The sequence below is a fragment of the Hyla sarda genome, chromosome 1 (assembly GCF_029499605.1).
Source record: "Hyla sarda isolate aHylSar1 chromosome 1, aHylSar1.hap1, whole genome shotgun sequence".
NCBI classification, from domain to species: Eukaryota; Metazoa; Chordata; class Amphibia; order Anura; family Hylidae; genus Hyla; species Hyla sarda.
Window position 1 is genome coordinate 540,953,141 of NC_079189.1, and position 20,375 is coordinate 540,973,515.

Genomic DNA, 20,375 nt, shown 5'->3' on the forward strand with positions numbered 1-20,375 from the left:
CCTAATGGGATGTCCTAGTTTGTCTAATGCTGTCTAATGTCTGGTGCTGTCCTACGGGTAGGGATGGCTGCTGGGGTATGGCTGTGCCTCGGTTGCGTCCCCTGAGGAGATAGGTTTGTTTCGCCGCACCAGTCGGTGGTGTGGGTCATGGCGTGGCATTGGCTACAAGCAGGGGCTCTGAGGCCCACAAAGTGGTGGCGGAAGAGTTCTGTATCTACCTCGGCCCGGTTGGTGACATGGTCGTATTGCACTAAGGCCGCCGCCGCTTTTGCCGCATATGACCGGTGATATTCATAGAAGGCTGAGCCCCAATACTTGTAGCCAAGGTCCGCCACCTTATACATGTATAATTCAAGATCTTCCCTCCGGTTGGGACTAGCGGAACACTAAATGTCCCGGAACAGACTAAACGCTAAAACGAACTCTGGCAGAGTAAGTTTGCGGTTCAACCTGGCGTCCCTGGATTTGAGAATGATGGACACCTCGCCACTCGCTATTGTCTTGTTATCAGGAGCTTCGTGTGAAGCGACCAGCAGAGACGCCAGGTTCACCAGTTTACCCTCCAGAATCTCTTTCCTGATGTTACTGGGAACGAAGTGAGACGGAGCTACGTTCAGAAAGCCCCCTAACCCACCTGGTACGTTAGTTTGAGCTGTGCTGGGGATAGGGATATCCTGAGCGGCTGGTGTGGTGACATTCCTACTCTCCACGGCTTCTAGCCTGGATTCTATCCCATTGATGGATGAGGTCACCGTATTTAACATAACATGCAATTGTGACAAAGAAATCTGAACAGTGTCCAGAGGAGTTGTCTCCTGGCTGGGACCTGCCACGTCTGCCGACGGGAGGCGGTAAAGTTCGGCCTTCCTTGCAGTCGTGGGATAAGAAATGTGCCTTCTATGGAGTTCCGCTGTTAGTTTCAGGATGGTCCACATCCTAAGGGATGGAATGCTATCGCATTGTCTGGTACAGATGGAGTCTCTTCTATATCCGATATATGGGACATACTGACCGTGGGAAATAACATAAAGTGGAAATAATCATAATGGTGGAAGGCTGAGTTTGAAGCCATAACCACGCATTCCACACCCGTGTGGGAGAACTAATGGTGTCCGGTTAGCAGTGAGCTTATGAATGATCGCTGATCATGCCCGTGAAGTGTCCCTGGCGGACGTGGGCGACTGTGCCTCGCATGCAGTAATCCCTGGTGCCTATGTAGGTGAAAGGACTGAACATGTCCCCAGAACCAGCTATCGTAATTAGGCTTGCGTAACCCACGCTATGAAGTGATGACAGGATTAACGTGTCCCACGTGTCCGTGGTGGGGATGGGATTCCATAACAAGACAAATGATTGTAGCGGTGAGCGTTTGCATGGCGGTGTCCCTGTAGTCGTGACAGGATTACGAACTTAAGTGACCTGTAAAGGTGGCCACTAAGTTGCATGTAGCCCGCGTGCCTGTAGTCGTAACAGGAACGAGCGAAACCAATCCGCTAAGCGTAGCGTGACCAACCGTGGTCAGTAGTAGCGAGAGACCTTGCGTGAGCAACGAAGGTGATGGTGACTGTACCAACCGTGAGCCCGTATTAAGGTGATTGTACTAGCGCTGCCTGACTTGAGAGAGTGCATTGATTAATTGGAACCTACTGTGCCTGCCGATGCGGCTGGAAGACAGCGTTAATAATCGTACCTATAGCCGTGAAAGGACTAAGCGTAACCAACGTGCCTATAGACGAGATAGGACAAAAAAGGCGTAAGCAACTTGTCTATCGACGTGATAGGAATAGGTGTAACCATCGAACTTGTGTGCGTGACACGGGTTAAAAATCTGAGCCACATGCTTATGCCGATATTGAAGCTAACCGATGCATAGGCCGAACGTGCTCCCCTATGACAGTGTGCTCATGTAACTGTGCCGCCCACATGCTACCTGTGTCTACTGAACCGTGTGTTTGACCCCTACTGAACCTCCTATGTGCCAACCTGAACCTACTAACCACTTTAACAGAAGTGACCTCTAGCACCCTGTGTGACACGGATGTCTACCCGAAGTCGTGTGTGCATATCACCCCCTTTTATTTATTTTTTTTTATTATTATGACCTACCCGATTTAAGCCGTGGTATGTCAAAGACCCTTGAGAGAAAGGAGTAGGCGCCCAAGGAGTCCAACCTAAATAAAGATAGTTAATATGAGAATGCGTCTAATATACCGTGTAAGATTCTACCCCTAATTAACAGTACACACCTAAATTATGTAGCCTGGTGAGGAAAATGGAGAGAACATGTGAGGAGCAACGAGACAGTGTGATATCGGTGCCAAAATGAGCCTGAGTAAAGGAAAAAAATGTTGTCAGTACGTGTTTTGACCGTGTAAAATAGCGTACCGCTATGTAGTGACCGCCCACCTTGTAATGCTTGGAGTAGACTAACTCCCTACTGTGCGTACTGGTTACCCACAGGGTTAACTGATGAGCCAACTTGACTCTGTATGACCGTTGAGAGAGGGCAGACCCAGATTGTGAATGTGAGGGGTAAGTATATTTAAAGTACCTGAAAATTACAAAATACGTTACCAATTGCTAAGAAGACAAATGAGGGGTGAAAACTAAGCATGAACACGCACCAAAATGACTTTGTCACCGCTGAAGCAACTATATGTGGAAATGCTGAGCGTGCACCTGAAAACATAAACGAGACCAACATGTAGACATGTATGCGTTTACATGACAATCCACAAGCACCTCTGTTTGTTTACCTGACAGTCCCACACTAAACTCTGTATACCCCCCCTCCTTTTTTTTTTTCAGTAACCCATAGCAACCGTGCCTAAAATGTGGTCTGAATCTTGTGCCAAGTATGGGGAAAGGGTGCCGCGGTGCGCTGAGCACTACAGCAGCCTCCACTCTATGTACAAGTATGTAGTCACGACAGGTTAACCCTTGATGTTACTGAGTATAGCATTACATATGCGCCCTATTTTGACCACATATAACTTTTTCATTTTTCTGTATATAGGGCGGTATGAGGGCTCATTTTTTGCGCCATCATCTGTACTTTTTATCCATACCACATCTGCATATATAAAACTTTTAGATACATTTTTTATAAAAAAAAAAATTGGGGAATAAAATGTGACTAAAAAGCAGCATTTTTTGACTTATTTTTTATGTTTACGCCGTTAACCGTACAGGATCATTGACATAATATTTTGATAGTTTGCACATTTACGCACGTGGTGATACCAAATATGTTTAAAAAAAAAATACGCTTTTTGGGGATAAATGGGGAAAAAAAAATTTATTGGGGGAGGGGATTTTTCCCTTTTTTTTTAAATTTTTCAACTTTATTAATTTTTATATTTTTTACACGTTTTATGTAAAAATGCTAATGCTGTTCAGTGCTATGCATAGGGCATAGCACTGATCAGTATTATCGGTGATCTTCTGCTCGGACTAGAGGAGGAGACTCCGAGAGAGGGACGGAGGCAAGTGAGGGGACCTCCGTCCGCCATTGCAGATGATCGGATCCCCGCGGCAGCACTGCGGGTGATCCGATCAGCTATTCTAACATGCGCACTGCTGCAGATGCCGTGATCTCTACGGAACACGTCATCTGAGGGGTTAATGGCGGACGTCCGCGTGATGTACGTTTACGTCTGTGGTCGTTAAGGGTCTATTAACACGTATAGTATCCTGCACAGAATTTGAGGCTGTGTTCAGTTTAGTTTACATTGACATCTGCAGCCTCCAATATTGTGGTCTATTCACATGTACAGTATTCTGCGCAGATTTAATGTGCAGGATTTCAAGCTTTGTTCAGTCATTCAGCTTACATTGAAATCTACAGCAGAAAATCCTGCGCATCAAATCTGTGCAGAATACTGCACGTGTGAATAGACCATAAAAGTGCATAATTGGTTTGATGCCAAAAAGGCTTTTTAAATTGGACCTTGGCGGTTTGTTTAAAGCCTCCTTATTGATCCTTTGCTTCTGTTATTGCTCTGATTCTGTGATTTGCACTTACCTGTGTATTCTACATTTACAGCCTACATCTATCTTTGGTTCTACCTGCTGTGCTGTCATGTATGGGTCAATTTAAAGCCTCTAGCCTGCTAACGGCAGGCACCCTGAGCTTAAAAGTAAAAATGTATAATCCCCTTTGACAGGGTGAACATATGTCCAGTGAACTCTTATATGCAATAATTGAGTCCAAAGCCTTGCAATGACCCGTTAACACTACCAAATTATCGCTCAATATTTCTGAATAATTTGGACACACAAGACCCTGACCATATTAGAAAGATTTTGAATATAGTTATTTTGGCTAAAAACTACTAAAACCCTATGGGGGAAATTTATCAAAACCTGTCCAGAAGAAAAGTTGCCCATAGCAACCAATCAGCTTGCTTCTTAAATTTTTAAAGGGTACCTTTCATCAAAAAAAAACTTTTGGTATATTATAGATTAATGTATGCAGAATAACTTTCCAGTAGCATGTTATTAAAAAATATGCTTCTTTCTATTTAATTTTCCACTTTGAAAAAGTGACCACTAGGGGTCTCCCTACCAGTCCTTTTTTTTTTATAGATTTCAGAGTCCTAAATCTCAGACTGTATCCGGAACACACACAAACTCACCACTGCTCACTGCCAGGGAGCAATGTTGCGCCTGTCTTAGATTTAGGACTCCTGCATGAGTCTGAAATTTATTTAAAAAAAAAAAAATAAAAAATAAAAAAAAAGGACTGGTAGGGAGACCCCTAGTGGTCATTTTTTCAAAGTGGAAAATTAAATAGAAAGAAGCATATTTTTTTTTATAACATGCTATTGGAAAGTTATTCTGCATACATTAATCTATAATATATAAAAAGTTTTTTTTTGATGAAAGGTACCCTTTAACAAGGCCTCTGCAAAATGAAAGAAGCAATCTGATTGTTGCTATGGGCAACTTTTCCTTTGCACCGGTTTTGATAATTTATTTGGAATATTACATAGACTTGCTTTTTACTAATCTTGTTCCAAGGAAGAATACCTGTCATGGTGCAAGCAAATTTCCTCTCTAGATGGATTTCCATTGCTGACAGTCTCATCTCAGATCCACCTCCCTGATGTTATGGACACCTTTTTTTTTTTTTTTTTTGGAAAAGCGTATTTTTTTATTTTTTTTATTCTTGCTTTAAACATACTTTAAAGAATACCTGTCACCAAATAAAACGTTTAATATAGTGTGTAATTAGCAGACACTTTCCCATTCACTTGCTTTTAACATTATCAACAATTCCTTGCCACAATTAATACAGTGAGTTCTGTCTCCTCCCGCCCTGGCACGAGTCCAAACTCAGGAAGGGCTTCTCCCTGCACTGAGCTTGATTGGTAGCTGCACAGAAAGTGAAAGCTCTACAGATTCTCACAGAAAGCTGCACAGACTGAAAGCTGCAAAGAGCCTCACTGATATCAACACAGACTGAAACATGCACAGAGCCTTAGTTCTTCTATTCATCACAGCACTGCAACCATGTGAGGGCGGAAGTGGTCCCCCAGCAGGCTTCAGTAATGTCATGCCTGCTGGGAAACTCCCACATTCTCTTGCTGGGAAATTGCACTTTGTGAGCAAGAATAAAGGTATGATACATCTTTTTAAAACTCAAAAAAAAAAAAAATTTAAGGGCTGGAGGGGTGTCAGGAGTAGGTAGGGGACATAGCCTGAGTTAATGTGGAGCAGAGCGAAAAAGAAACGCGGATCACTCACCACTGTGGCAAACACTGTTCTTTATTGCGTGCTCGTTAGCTCAGATGGCTGGTAATGGATAGATGTTACAGCAGGGCAGTATGTGCAGGGAGGACCGTCCGAGGCGACTGCACCTTTTCACGCCCACAAGGCGTTTGTTCAGGCCCGGAATTGACGTCACATCACAGGTAGAGCCTTCTTAAATAGTACAAGCATACTCATGACATAGGCGAGTAAAAACCAATACATAATGTGGATATATAACTTCACACAAATAGTATCCCTGTAAAAACATAAGACTAAACCTGGAACCTACAGAAAAGCTGATATGTCAACTTGACTCCGTAATAGAGTGCAATATCTATCACCTCCTTTTTCTGGGGGGTCTATTCTTTCTAGACCTGCAAACCTAATACTTTTTGTATTTCCTCCATGGACTTCATTCATATGTGTAATAAATCTGGTAGCTCCCTGTTTTGTTTTTACAGATCTCACGTGCTCTCTTATTCTTTCAAATAACCTACGTTTAGTCTTACCTACATAATAGTAGCCACAAGGGATTACTAGGCAATAGACTACAAATGTGGTTTTGCATGTAACAAGTTGTTTGACCTCTGCTATCTTAGGTCCTAGTCTGAACACGTTCTTGTCCAGGTTAGGTTCACACATTGAAATTACCTTTCAGCCGTCTCGCTGTCAACCAAGCTGTTATTTGTTCTTTTCCTCTTAATATTTTTGATGAAATCTCCTATAGTTTTGTTCCGTTTAAATGTGATTATTGGCTTGTTTTCCGCTACATTCTTCAAGTCTGGGTCCTGTTCTAAGATAAACCAGTTTTTACGGATGGTATTACTCAACAAGGCATTCATGGGGGAATTACAAAAGGGAAAAAATAAATGTATTCTTTCTTGGGCCTCTTTTTTTTTTCTTCTCATGCAAATAACTCATATCTGGTTCTTTTTTCCTCTTTGCTAGAAAGGGGTTATTCAGAAGAAATAATTGAGGGCATATAGCAATCACTTGGAATTGGAATAAAAAAAAAAAAAAAAAAAAACGTTTAACCCCTTAAAGGGAACCAATCATCAGATTTTACCCTATATAACGCTTGGCAAAGCGTTATATAGGGTAAAATCTTTATTTTCACCATTCCCAGGGTATGCTCCTGCCCCCAGGGATGGGGAAGATATTAAGTTATAAACTAGTCACCGCCGCCGCCGTATGTAGTCACCTGGGCGGAGAGCTCTTCTCACCAACTCCCGTTCTTCTGCAGGCAGCGACGCCCCCTCTGCTTGATTGACGTGCAGCGTCATTGTTCCGCTCACTGAACAGACGGAGCAGAGCGATGACGCTGCACGTCAATCAAGCAGAGGGGGCGTCGCTCCCGGCCGAAGAACGGGAGTAGATGAGAAGAGCTCCCCGCCCAGGTGACTACTTAGGGTGGCGGCGGTGACTAGTTTATAACTTCATATCTTCACCATCCCTGGGGGCAGGAGCGTCCCCCAGGAATGGTGCAAATAAAGATTTTACCAGATTTAATGCTTTGCCAAGCGTTAAATAGGGTAAAATCTGATGATTGGTTCCCTTTAAGGACCAATACAAATAAACCTGTACACCCCTATGGCAGTGTGGCAAGGAAAGGGTGTATTTCCCTTGCTAACTCTGGAGAATCCGCCACCTTTGGCCTGATTAATGAGGTATCAGGAAGGGGAAGTGTGTTTAAAAGGAAAGGAAACAGTTGGGGCTCTCCCTGGGAAACAGCATGTCGCTGTAGAGGGAGACACTCGGACCCTGTTGAGGAAGCACACAGCTGGAGCTGAGAGTGGTCCAAGAAATGGTGTAGAAGGTTGCAGGAGTCAGATGTTTAACTGGCTGAGGGTAGCTCACCAGTTAGTAGTCAGGGCATGCTGATATGTGTAGTCAGTGACCAGACGGTCTAGGATTTTATTTTGTTCCTGCGTTATGTTTGTTTTTAAATAAAGCTAGCGAGGTGCCAGACTTGCATGAATAACCTTTGTCTGCGGGTTAATTGAGTGGAAACGTGTCCCGTGGCAGTGTCCAGGACGATCCCGGAGCTATCCCCAAGGAGGAATTCTTACAGCGCCTGAAAGACCAGGCCTGTTTTTTCAAATCGGGGATATCTGTCTTTATTAGAAAATAACGCTGGCAACGTTTTGCCAATCACGATAACTCCAACATTGTTTTTTTGGCACAAGTTGTCCTTCATGTACGTTGTAAAAGTAAGCCGATATAATTTGTAGTTTTTTTTTTTTTTTTTCTACAATGCAAAAAATTAGAGATGAGCGAACTTACAGTAAATTCAATTCGTCACGAATTTCTCGGCTCGGCAGTTGATGACTTAGCCTGCATAAATTAGTTCAGCTTTCAGGTGCTCCGGTGGGCTGGAAAAGGTGGATACAGTCCTAGGAAAGAGTCTCCTAGGACTGTATCCACCTTTTTCAGCCCACGGGAGCACCTGAAAGCTGAACTAATTTATGCAGGATAAGTCATTAACTGCCGAGGCGAGAAGTTCGTGACGAATCGAATTTACTGTAAGTTCGCTCATCTCTACAAAAAATCATGAATTTTTTTATAAATTAAGATTTTTCTATTTTAAAACTAATGGGTTCCATATATTTATACCTACTGACCAAATAGTTTATGAAACTTGTACTTTCAGATGTCTATTTTGACAGCATTTTTTTTTTTTTTTTAATTAACATTTTAAATTAGTTAGAAGCCTAACAATTTAACTTGAAATTTTGAAATGTTTGAAAAGTACATCATTTTTTTTTAAATTTTTTTTTAATGTGCTATGCAAGGTTTGCAGAAACTTGAACGTGGTAGAACATGGGAACCCCCCCCCCCCAATGACCCCATTTCAAAAACTAGACCTCTTAAGGTATTCACTAGGGGGGGGGGGTACAGTGGGTATTTTAACACCATAGTTTTCTGGCAGGAATTATTACAAAGTCAGTGTTACAAATTCAAAATTAGCTTTTTTTCACAAATGCATCAGTTGTGGGACATATTTTTTGTACATCACTTCTGATATTGCAAGAAATGCACCCTATATTTTATTAAGCTTCTCGGCCCGTGTTTGAAAATACCCCCACTTAGGCCATATTTGGTTCCTTGGTCGCGTGGTAGCACCCAGAAGGAGAGGAGCGCCATTTGGCTTTCAGGGGATCATTTTAGGCCCAATGGATTATAGGCTGCACTTCATGCCTGCAAAGGGTTTTAGCTATCAGAACCATACAGAACCCCCACAAGTGACACCATTTTGGAAACTAGACCCCCTAAAGTATTCATCTAGAACAAACGTGAGTACTTTGAGTCCTTTTTGTGTGGCTGGAATGGATACAAAGTCAGTGGAAAAATTAAAATTTTCTTTTTTTTTTCTTTCACAAATGCATCATTTGTGGGACATATTTTTGTACATTGCATCTGAAAAGTAGAAAATGCGCCCCATATTTGATTAAGCTGTTTGTTCCGTGTTCGGTAATACTCCCGCTTAGACCATATTTGGTTGCATGGCCACATGGTGGGACCCAAAAGGAGAGGAGCACCATTTGGCTTTCAGGATATTATTATAAAAATTACAGGCCGCACTTCATCTTGCAAAGCATTGTAGCTGTCAGAACAATACCACACACCGAGATGTTACCCCATTTTCGAAACTACACCCCCTAAAGTATTCACCTAGAGCAAAAGTGAGTACGTTGAGCCCTTGTTGTGTGGCTAGAATTATTTGAAAGTCAGTGGAAAAAATAGCAATTAGCTTTTTTCCCCCCACAAATTCTTTATTTGTGGGGCATCATTTTGGTAAGTCGCTTTTGAAATGGAGGAAATACTCCCCATATTTTATCACCGTGTACGTCCCAGGCTGGGCAGTACCCCTACTTAGGACATATCTGGTTGCCTGACCGCCTGGTAGGACCAAAAAGGAGAGGAGCCCCCTTTGGCTTTCAGGGCATCATTATATGAATAGTCCCCATTCATACTGTATTTCTGCAGTATAGGTGTCCGTTGTCATGGCAAAAAAGGGATGCCAACGTATACTGTAGCAGTCTCCTTCAGAAATAAATGGAGATGCTACAGTATACGTCAGCATCACTCTTTTTGACGTGAGGCTTACGGATACCTCTAACACTGCGGAAACGCATATAACACCTACAATCCTCCTAGGAAAATAATCTAATACAAATCCTATACTAAGTGACAAAACAACTCACAGTATATGCACCTATAATTGCCACCACAAAAATGACTACCATAAATTGCCATAATAGATAAACTTTATTAAATAGAATAATAATATAACAACTGGACAGACAACCCCTAACCCATAAAATACATATACCCCAAAACTTGCATGGGGTCCCTGGTCACATCAAACATAATAGTGGGGTATGCCAATTACAAATATACCTCCTCCGTACAACACTATAAGGCAATGTCCACAATAGAACCTATAACATCAATGTAATACATCAGATTAATACATTACCTGTGACAGGCATACTTCCAGTGGCCATCCGGGGACCCTGTGCACTCTCAACAAACGTTGTTTCGTGGGTTTCCCCACTTCGTCCCACTATTATGTTTGATGTGACCAGGGAACCCATGCAAGTTTTGGGGTATATGTATTTTATGGGTTAGGGGTTGTCTGTCCAGTTGTTATATTATTATTCTTTCTATTTAATAAAGTTTATCTATTTTGGCAATTTATGGTAGTAATTTTTGTGGTGACAATTATAGGTGCATATACTGCGGAAACGCAGTATGAGCGGGACGCAGTGTAGGGTCACAGCGCATCTGCAGCATATTTCACACCACGGATGCCCCCCAGCAGTCACAAGGGTGAGATCACTGCTGTGGCTGGGTAGCTCAGTGTGTCCACTCATGACTGCCAGTGTGAAATCCGCCGCTATGAGTGGACACACAAAGCCACCCAGCCGCAGCAGGGAGCTAACTATTGTTACTGTTGGTGGGCATCCGCAGCATGTAATATGCTGCGGATGTGCGCCGTGTGATCCTACACATTATAAATTTTTTATTTTTCATTATTTATTTATTTATTTTTACACTTTTTTTTTTTAACACCTTTTTTTACACCTTTTTGACAGGCAATAACCGGGGCAGACCTGGGGGTCCTTGTAAAGACCCCCGGCTGCCCAGGTAACCATCAACGATCGCGGGGTGCTACAGGAGAGAGACAGAGGGAGCCCCCTCCATCTATCAAAACTCCTTACAGCTCGTGGTCACTTCCGACCGTGGGTGTAAGGGTTAAACTGCCGGGACCGAAGTTTACTTCGGTCCCGGCTGGGTGTTACAGCAGAGTCCCTTCCGCGATCTTGTGGGTGCACTGGGCAGCACCCACGAGAACCATGGACGAGTATAGACATCCAGGTGCCAAAACGGCCGCCGACCTGGACGTCTATACTCGTTAAATATCCCAATTCACAAAAAGTTATAATTATGACTTCTCTTCTGTAAGAATAAAGACCAATGCATGCAGTGCCTCACATAACCGCAAAACGAACACGTTAAGTGACCATGAAGAAGCATGCTTTTCATGTGCTTCACTATATGGCACGCAACGCGCAATTAGGAGCGGCAATACTTATACTTTCCATAGTGTTGTGTTCTGCTGTTACAGGGAACCCATGGGTAACTTAGCCTTTCACTGATAAGGGATTTAGTAAATATGTTTTTTGCAGGACTAGAGACACTTGTGGAAGTGAAGGGAATGGAGGGTCAATAGTTCAAGACTGAAGCTGAAAAACTATTGGAAAAACTGCTGCCATTCAGCTAAGGCTAAAAAAAATTGTAAACTCCGATTGTTAGCTTAAACTTTAAACATGACTATGGGATTCTACTAGGGAAATCATGTTTTATAATAAATGCTCCTTCCTGGATCCTCCCACTGCCCTATCTTCAGCAGCAGATCAGCACACAAAAAGAAGAAGGCAGCAGCTTCTGCTAGAAGAGCTTAGAAGAACATCGTGGAACAGCTTCTTGGATTCAGCTGTGTTTGTAAATACATTTGCATATTAAGGCTGGGTTCACATCATGTTTTTGCCATACTGTTTTCAATCCGTTTTTCTAAAGAAAACCGTATGGCATAAAAACGGATGGAACAGTATGGGAAAAAGTAAACCGTATGTGTTTTTAAACTGTATACTGTTTTTAAAAGTGCATACAGTTCCATCCGTTTTTATTAAAAAAAAAAAAAATATATGTTTTTGATAATTTTGTCCATTTTTATGGGAGGGGTGTTGGGTGGGGACTTTCGGATGCAAATGCGCATGTGCAAAGTAAAAACTGTTTACGGTTTCCCGTATGGAACTGTATACATGTGCGTTTCCCATTGACATCCATGAAAAAAAAATCCTATGCGGTTGCAGTACGGTTTTTAAACCGGAGACAAAAACGTGGTCAACCACGGTTTTGACTCCGGTTTAAAAACCGTACTAAAACCGCATACTTTTTTTTTAACATGGACGTCAATGGGAAACGCAGCGGGGTTAAATTTTGATTTGTTCCCTTTTGTAAACGGTTTCACTATAATGGTATCTGATGTGTTATCTGAGATTTCTTGTGTTTCTCCACTTGCTAAATCTTCCAACATTTGTACCATATCCATCTCTGTACAAGAAAGATCCTTAATTAAGGATCACACGTGCACTCCTTTATCTACAGCCAGAGCCTATTATTCCAGAAAAGGAATAAAGAAGCATTAAAATCGCTGGCAAATAAAGACATCGTGGTCTCAAAGGCGGATAAGGGAGGTGCAGTGGTCGTTTGCTACCAAAAAAAAACAATAATCACATTTAAACGGAACAAAACTATAGGAGATTTCATCAAAAATATTAAGAGGAAAAGAACAAATAACAGCTTGGTTGACAGCGAGACGGCTGAAAGGTAATTTCAAGTGTGGGGATTGTTCAATGTGTGAACCTAACCTGGGCAAGAACGTGTTCAGACTAGGACCTAAGATAGCAGAGGTCAAACAACTTATTACGTGCAAAACCACATTTGTAGTCTATTGCCTAGTAATCCCTTGTGGCTACTATTATGTAGGTAAGACTAAACGTAGGTTATTTGAAAGAATAAGAGAGCACGTGAGATCTGTAAAAACAAAACAGGGAGCTACCAGATTTATTACACATATGAATGAAGTCCATGGAGGAAATACAAAAAGTATTAGGTTTGCAGGTCTAGAAAGAATAGACCCCCCAGAAAAAGGAGGTGATAGATATTGCACTCTATTACAAAAAGAAGCTCGCTAGATAGCGCAGCTGGAGGCAACAGGTGCTATTGGTTTTAATCTTTTCTGTAGGTTCCAGGTTTAGTCTTATGTTTTTACAGGGATACTATTTGTGTGAAGTTATATATCCACATTATGTATTGGTTTTAACTCGTCTATGTCACAAGTATGCTTGTACTATTTAAGAACGCTCTACCTGTGATGTGATGTCAATTCCGGTCCTGAACAAACTCCTTGTGGGTGTGAAACTGTGCCGTTGCCTTGGATGGTGCTCCCTGCACATACTGCCCTGCCGTAACATCTATCCATTACCAGCCATCTGAGCTAACAAAAAAGCAACTGTTTGCAACAGTGGTGAGTGATCCGCGTTTCTTCTTCTCTCTGCTCCACATTTATTCATAAAGTGACTCTCAGTTACCGTGAGCACTGCCACTAAGAGTCTGTGTATTCCACTGACATCAGGATTGCATAGCAATATATCTACTACTTGAAACGCAGTGCCAGGTTAACTCCCTATAGCCTGAAATAGCCTGAGTTAGTTTAGAACTATTTTTGGTGACAGGTACTTTTTAAGCATACTTTTGCTTGTACAGTCTCTACAATGTGTTATGAGCTCTATGGCCAATTTTTATGCCTACGGCGGATAAACAGCTCGGATTGATCTTTTTTGCAACAAGCTGGAGAGCTGAGGGAGCGGGTGGAGGCACGTGGTTATCCTAGAAAAATCTTGGATAAAGCCATGGATAGGGCCTTTAAGCAGGACAGGAGGAACCTATTTTTTTTAAAAAAAAGGACCTTCAGGCACATTATAATCCTTCTCAGTTTTTTTCTTTTGAGTTCAGCCCCCTTGAGAAGTTTATTAGTGCTGCCATTAACAAGAATTGGTCGATAATCAAAAATGATCCAGCTCTAGGAAAATTGGTACACGAAAAACCTATGGTGGATTTCCATCGTTGTAAAAATCTTAGGGATGTTGTTACTAGTAGTAACTTCTCTTCAAAGTTCAAAAATCTAAATTGTCTGACTGTTGCTGGCATTGTAGGTAACTGTAGGTGCGGTTCATGCACATGGTGTCGGCATTTAAACCCAGGAATCAATGTGTCAATAGGAGGTGAAAATATTGTGGTTCGTAGCCTGATCACCTGTAGGACACAGTGGGTGGTCTATGCCATTACATGCAGTTGTGGCGATTTTACATTGGCAGCACCAAGAGAGCCATGAACACAAGGTTTAGAGAACATGTCTATTCACTTCTTTCTAGAAAAGGTTCTTCACGTTGTATTGATTACATTAACACTGTCCATGGTGGTGACTGCAGCAGTCTTCTCTTTCAAGGTTTGGAGCAGAAAGTAAGAGAAAATACAGATAAGAAAAAACTCCTCCTCCAGACAGAGGCTAAATGGATTATTAAATTAAATGCCTCTGGGAATCTTGGCCTAAATGAAAGAGTGGATTACAGTGTGTTCCTTTTTAAGCTTGATCTGTATTATGTCAGTTTGCATATATTAGAGATTTTTTTTTTTAAATGTCTTTGTACACCTGAATTTGCACATGTCACCGGGTGGAGCTATATTTGGGTGACGTGTTGGAAGACAGGTAATGGGTCTGATGAAGCGTGCGGCTGCATGCGCAAACAGCTGTTACCCGGCATGTTGCTGACCTGTGGCGTACCCTGAAGATCTGTGCGTGTCTGCACCCTGTTTGTCTGCACTTTTACAATAAAGAACTCAGTTTTTTTATGGATCGGTGAGTGACGCCCACCTTTCTTTATATCTGCATATTGGAACTGTTTCTCTGGGGCTTTGGAACCGTGGTCTACGGAACTTTGTCCAGCAAGCAGGAGCTGCTAGCGCTACCAGCGTTGCAATGAGTTAAAATGTGGGGAGATTGCTGAAGCTTAAAAGTTGCGGGGGTAGTAGTGCAGACTACTTTCTTGCTGTATATTGTTGTAATTGTACTGACCTAAAGAATCATAACATGCCAGTTTGACTGCCTGATAAATTGTAAAAAAAAAATTCACATTAGAAGCCTTTTTATGGAAAAATGAAGGATGTCCTCACAATGTACGATTGGTCCCACAGAAAACAAGCCCCCCCCCCCCCCATATTAGTCTCTAGATGGAAAATAAAAGTTATCGCTTTTAATAGGTGAGGAGGAAAAATAACTTAAAACTAAAATTGAGTGAAATAATCAAAACATAATAATAAAAATTTGATCTAAGCAATCGGTCATTTAATTGATGATGCAATCCCATTAAAGGGGCTGTCCAGTGAAAGACAGCTTATCCATTATCCACAGAATAGGGGATAAGTGTCTGATGGCAGGGGTTCCAACCGGTGGACGCCCCTCTGGAATGGCCTAGTCAAAGCCCAGATCTCAATCCAATCGAAAATCTGTGGTCAAACTTAAAGATTGTGTTCACAAGTGCAAACCATCCAACTTTAAGGAGCTGGTGCAGTTTTGTACGGAGGAATGGGCAAAATGGAAAGATGTGGCAAGCTCATAGAGACTTATCCAAAGCCACTTGGAGCTGTGATTGCCGCAAAAGGTGGCTCTACAAAGTATTGACTTCAGGGGGGGGGGGGGGGTGAATAGTTATGCACATTGACCTTTTTTCTTTTATTTTGTCCTATTTTAAAAAAATATTCAAAGTTTTGGGTATGTTCTGTAAATTAAAATCAAAATCCTCAAACAATCCATGTTAATTCCAGGTTGTGAGGCACAAAAATATGAAAAAAGTCCAGGTGGTGAATACTTTTGCCAGGCACTATGGTTCCGAAAGCTGTGCGCGTGCCGCGGGGGTTGGCTATGCCCCCTCGTGATGTCACTCCACATCCCCTCAATGCAAATCTATGGGAGGGGGCGTGGCGGCCGACTCCCGCAGCACGCACACAGCTTTTGGAACTAAATGTTCCAAACGCTGGCTAGTGGAGTACCCTTTTAACTTATAGGATAGTCACTTGTAGTTGGCACTAGAGAAACAGTAGTCGTTGTGGCAGTGAGCAATTTTGCAGGAATACAATACTGATAAAACTACAGTATGATTGGATTTGTAGTTTTTCAACAGCTGGAGGCACCCTGGTTAGGAAACACTATCCTAAATACTCCCTACATATCTGTACCCATCTCTGCAAGGAGCGGATGTGGTGATGGTGTCCTCGCTCACGCCACCATTATTGTGAATTGTTGTCCCTTTTAACATTTTACAACTTCAATAATTTAATTCACCTTCTTCTAATGAAAACCCCTTTAAGTCAGATACTGGTAGAAGGAAAACACCTGCCTTGATAAGACTGTAAACTTGTCATCACTCTGGACGGCTGCCTGAAATAGGTTAAGGGCTTTGGCTCTTGTATAGAATATATGTCCAGTGCATTGCTGTCCAATTTCCTTTCTGGAATATTTTTTTGTAGAATGAAATAATTGTGAGCCAAATGCTATAAAAATGATGTAATGTAATAAAATCAGTAGTATTCTTAACCAAATCTGAACAGTTATTTATTCTGGTTGACTTTTATACATTCGTACGTTTTACATTACAGAATAAATGCAAAATACCTAGGTTTTTGTTACTCGTGGCTTTAACTAAAAACAGTCTGTGAGTTACAGGTTTTTCAGTATTTTACACTCCCTACTTATGTCTGACATAGGCCATCAATGTATAATTGTTGGGGGACTGACCCTCATGACTAGGGATGATGCACTGAAAGGGAAATTTGGGGCCAAAACTGAAAAATTGTCTTAGTCCTGCACTTTCCAGTTGCTCAGTACTACAATTCCCAGATTGCATTGCTTTCCCTCAGCTCTTCATTAGTCCTCCTACCCTGCCCAAAGCTGTTGCAGAACCTTTTGTTTAACAGCAGACTATTGCAGTGAGGTTGCAGCACCTGCTGCATTCATTACCTTTCTACTCCTCCTAGCTGTGGCATTGTTCAGCACAAGGCAGCATTGCTATAAGCACACCTCATTTATCCCTAAATGTCACAATAAACATATACATGTATATTACAGGGATATGGTGATGTAGGCTGTAGAAGATGATCAAAGGTGATGACATCACTCAGGGGGTAGGGCTAGAGATCAAGATCCAGCCACACCTACTATGACAGCTGAGGATGATGCAATGTCTCGGGAGAGAGGGAGGAGCTGGAGACCACACCACACTTACAATGAGAGAACTACACAACTTCCTGGCAGGGAGGAATCATACAAAAGCATACTGAAGCTAGTACAATTTGTGATAACACTAGATAAGTAAATTTATATATCTATATTAGGGTATGGTCATACGTGTCATATATGCTGCTGCGTATTTTCCTTTCCATTGATGTCTATGGGTAGAAAAATACACAGCTGATTTTGCTGCACATTGACTTCAAATAGTAGGAAAATACGCAGCAAAATGCGCTACGAGTGACCATATCCTTAAAGGGGTACTCCACTGCTCAGCGTTTGGAACAAACTGTTCCGAACGTTGGAGCCGGCGCTGGGAGCTTGTGACATCATAGCCCCGCCCCCTCGTGATGTCACGCCCCGCCCCCTCAATGCAAGTCTATGATAGAGGTCGTGACGCCCCCTCCCATAGACTTGCATTAAGGGGGTGGCGTGTGACGTCATGAGGGGGCGGGGCTATGACGTCACAAGCTCCCGACTTGAGCAATGGAGTACCCCCCCCCCCCCCCCCTTTTAAGGGAATCTGTCATCGGTATCAACCCATCCGCACTGACCTGCTCTACAGGCTTATAATGCGGGTGACACTGATTATAATACCAGTAAGTGTCATTGTCATCAGTTTTTTAAAATATATTTTATTGTTAATCTATGTATGACTGAAGACACTCTTTGCCTTTACACCAACATCCGTCAGAGGTTTCTATGAAAGAGTCGTCCTGATGGAAACCTCCAGGCACTGAAAAGTGCAGCATTACTTTGCATGTTTTTTACACTCCTGAACAATGCCATGTTTTTGTTTGGTGAAATAATGATGTAGACGTCTGCAATTTAACCCTTCATTGTGCTGAGAGTGTAAATTTTGCATTATTAAATATGTAAAACGAACGTGTAATTATTTTTTTTTTGTGTTTTGCACAGTGCCAGAGCCAGATCATGATGATGGAACCAGAAGTGCTGCCTGATTCTGATGTGCAGGTGAGACAACCCATCAATATAGGATTTTATGTATTGTGTTATACTGTATACATGGTATGTGTTCGTAATCGCTACGCTATTTAAGTGAGGTTGTTACAGTGAAAACTATAATGCCACAATGATACATTCTTGTGGACTGACAGGTAATGGTTGAAGACAAGCTTAAAGGGTCTTATATTGCAGCTCTGCCACGCTGAAGTAAATGGGACTGCTCTGCAATACTACACACAACCTGTGAACAGGAGTGGTGCTGTTTTTGCAACAACAACAAAGAAAAGCACCATTTTTCTAATACTGGACAAACCCCTTTTTAAAACTGGTCACTGCAGCCAGAATAAACATATCCCCTATCCACAGGATAGGGGAGAAGTAGCTAATTGCGGGAGGGTCTGCCCACTGGGGCCCCCCACAATCTCCTGAACGGGACTCCGTCCTGCTCAGTCAGGAGTGTGTGACGTCTACCTCTAGACGACATGCACTCCATTGAAATGATTGGAGCACGTGCCGTCTAGAGGTAGACAACACACACTCCTGACTAAGCGGGATGGGGTCCCGTTCAGGAGATTGCGGGGGGCCCCATTGGTCGGACCTCCCGCGATCAGCTATTATCCCCTAACCTGTGAATAGGGGATAAGTAAATTCTGGCTGCAGTACCCCTCTGTTCTGGCCACTACTAGCACTACAGCCCTCTGCCAAGATCTGCTCTTTTTTAAGCTGACTGTATACAGAAGATGGCTGTTGGCCCTGCTTACATGTTTACTTCAATGTGGAGAGGAAGACGAGCATCTGCCTGACACCTGACAGCGGATTATCTTTCGGCAGAACAAAGGATCATGCTTGTTCCCAGTATTGTAGATGGTCTATCCCGGAGTCTTATAGATGCATTTCCACAGGATTTTATATAATCTATATGGTGTAAGTGTCTGATAAAATCCCATAGACATGGTCTCCAAAATATTCCATTGAGATAAGATTTTATGGACACTGACCTTTCTTCTTTTGTCTCATTGTTCATTTTTTGTAAAAATTTTAATTTTACTTTCTCTTTTTCCCCCCAAATAAAAAGAGAGCTGGAAAAAATGTTTGTGCTAAACAAATAAAGAGTAGTAATACTTAAAGGGAATGTGTCTTTAGAAACTGGCCCAAAGTTTAAATTAACGTTTAAATGTTCCAGCATGGCTTCCAAATGGCTAGATATTTCAATGAAACTTGGTGCACATGTTAATAATATGTCAACTAAAAATATATTAGAGTTAAATTAAACTTAAAGGGGTACTCCGGTGGAAAACTTTATTTTTTTTTTTTTTTTTAATCAACTGGTGCCAGAAAGTTAAACAGATTTGTAAATTACATCTGTTAAAAATTCTTAATCCTTAAAGTACTTATTAGCGGCTGTATACTACAGAGGAAATTTTTTTTGCTATTGGGATTTCTTTTCTTTCTGACCACAGTGCTCTCTGCTGACATCTCTGTCCATTTTAGGAACTGTCCAGAGCAGGATAGGTTTGCTATGGGGATTTTCTCCTACTCTGGACAGTTCCTGACATGGACAGAGGTGTCAGCAAAGAGCACTGTGACAGAAAAGAAATTCAAAAAGAATTTCCTGTAGTATACAGCTGCTAATAGGTACTGGAAGGATTAAGATTTTTTTTTAATAGAAGTAAATTACAAATCTGTTTAACTTTCTGGCATCAGTTGATTTAAAAAAAAAAATATAATAATATTAATTTCCACCTTAGTACCCCTTTAACGCACCCGCGTTTTGCGTAAAGTTCCATGCAAGTCTATGGGACTTCTGGTAAATCTCCTGACTCCGTTACTCTTGGGCTGCAGCGATTTCCTGGGACTTTTAAACATCCTGGCGACTGTCCAGCAGGTAAAGAGAATAATTTAGTTAGCGCAGGGGACTTGGATATGAGGACTGGAGAGTCATTGATTTATTTATTTTTCTCCCCCCCCCCCCCCTTTCTACATAGGGATACATGGAGGTGGCATGTCTGCCGTGGCTTTCTGCTGGGGACTGCACAGCACTTCCTGCGGACTGCCGCGGCCCCATGCAGGAGATTGTGTGGAGTCCCAGCAGTCCGAACCCCCGCCCAGTGATCTATAACTTATCCCCTATCCAAAGGAGCATGTTATATTCCACTACAGTACTCCTTTAACACTAAAATCTTTCAATTTTCATCCTAGCCACTAGGCCTCATAATAAGCTTATATTGCCTGGTATATA

At 42.1% G+C, this 20,375-nt stretch overlaps 1 protein-coding gene across 1 annotated transcript in view; it reads left to right on the forward strand.

Moving 5' to 3' along the window:
• The window catches only part of CENPK (centromere protein K), a 58,086-nt gene that overhangs the window by 13,117 nt on the left and 24,594 nt on the right, over positions 1–20,375 (forward strand). Inside the window, exon 4 of the mRNA XM_056541239.1 lies at positions 18,089–18,145. Coding sequence (XP_056397214.1) covers positions 18,089–18,145 — 57 coding nt within the window. The remainder of the gene's footprint in view (positions 1–18,088; positions 18,146–20,375) is intronic.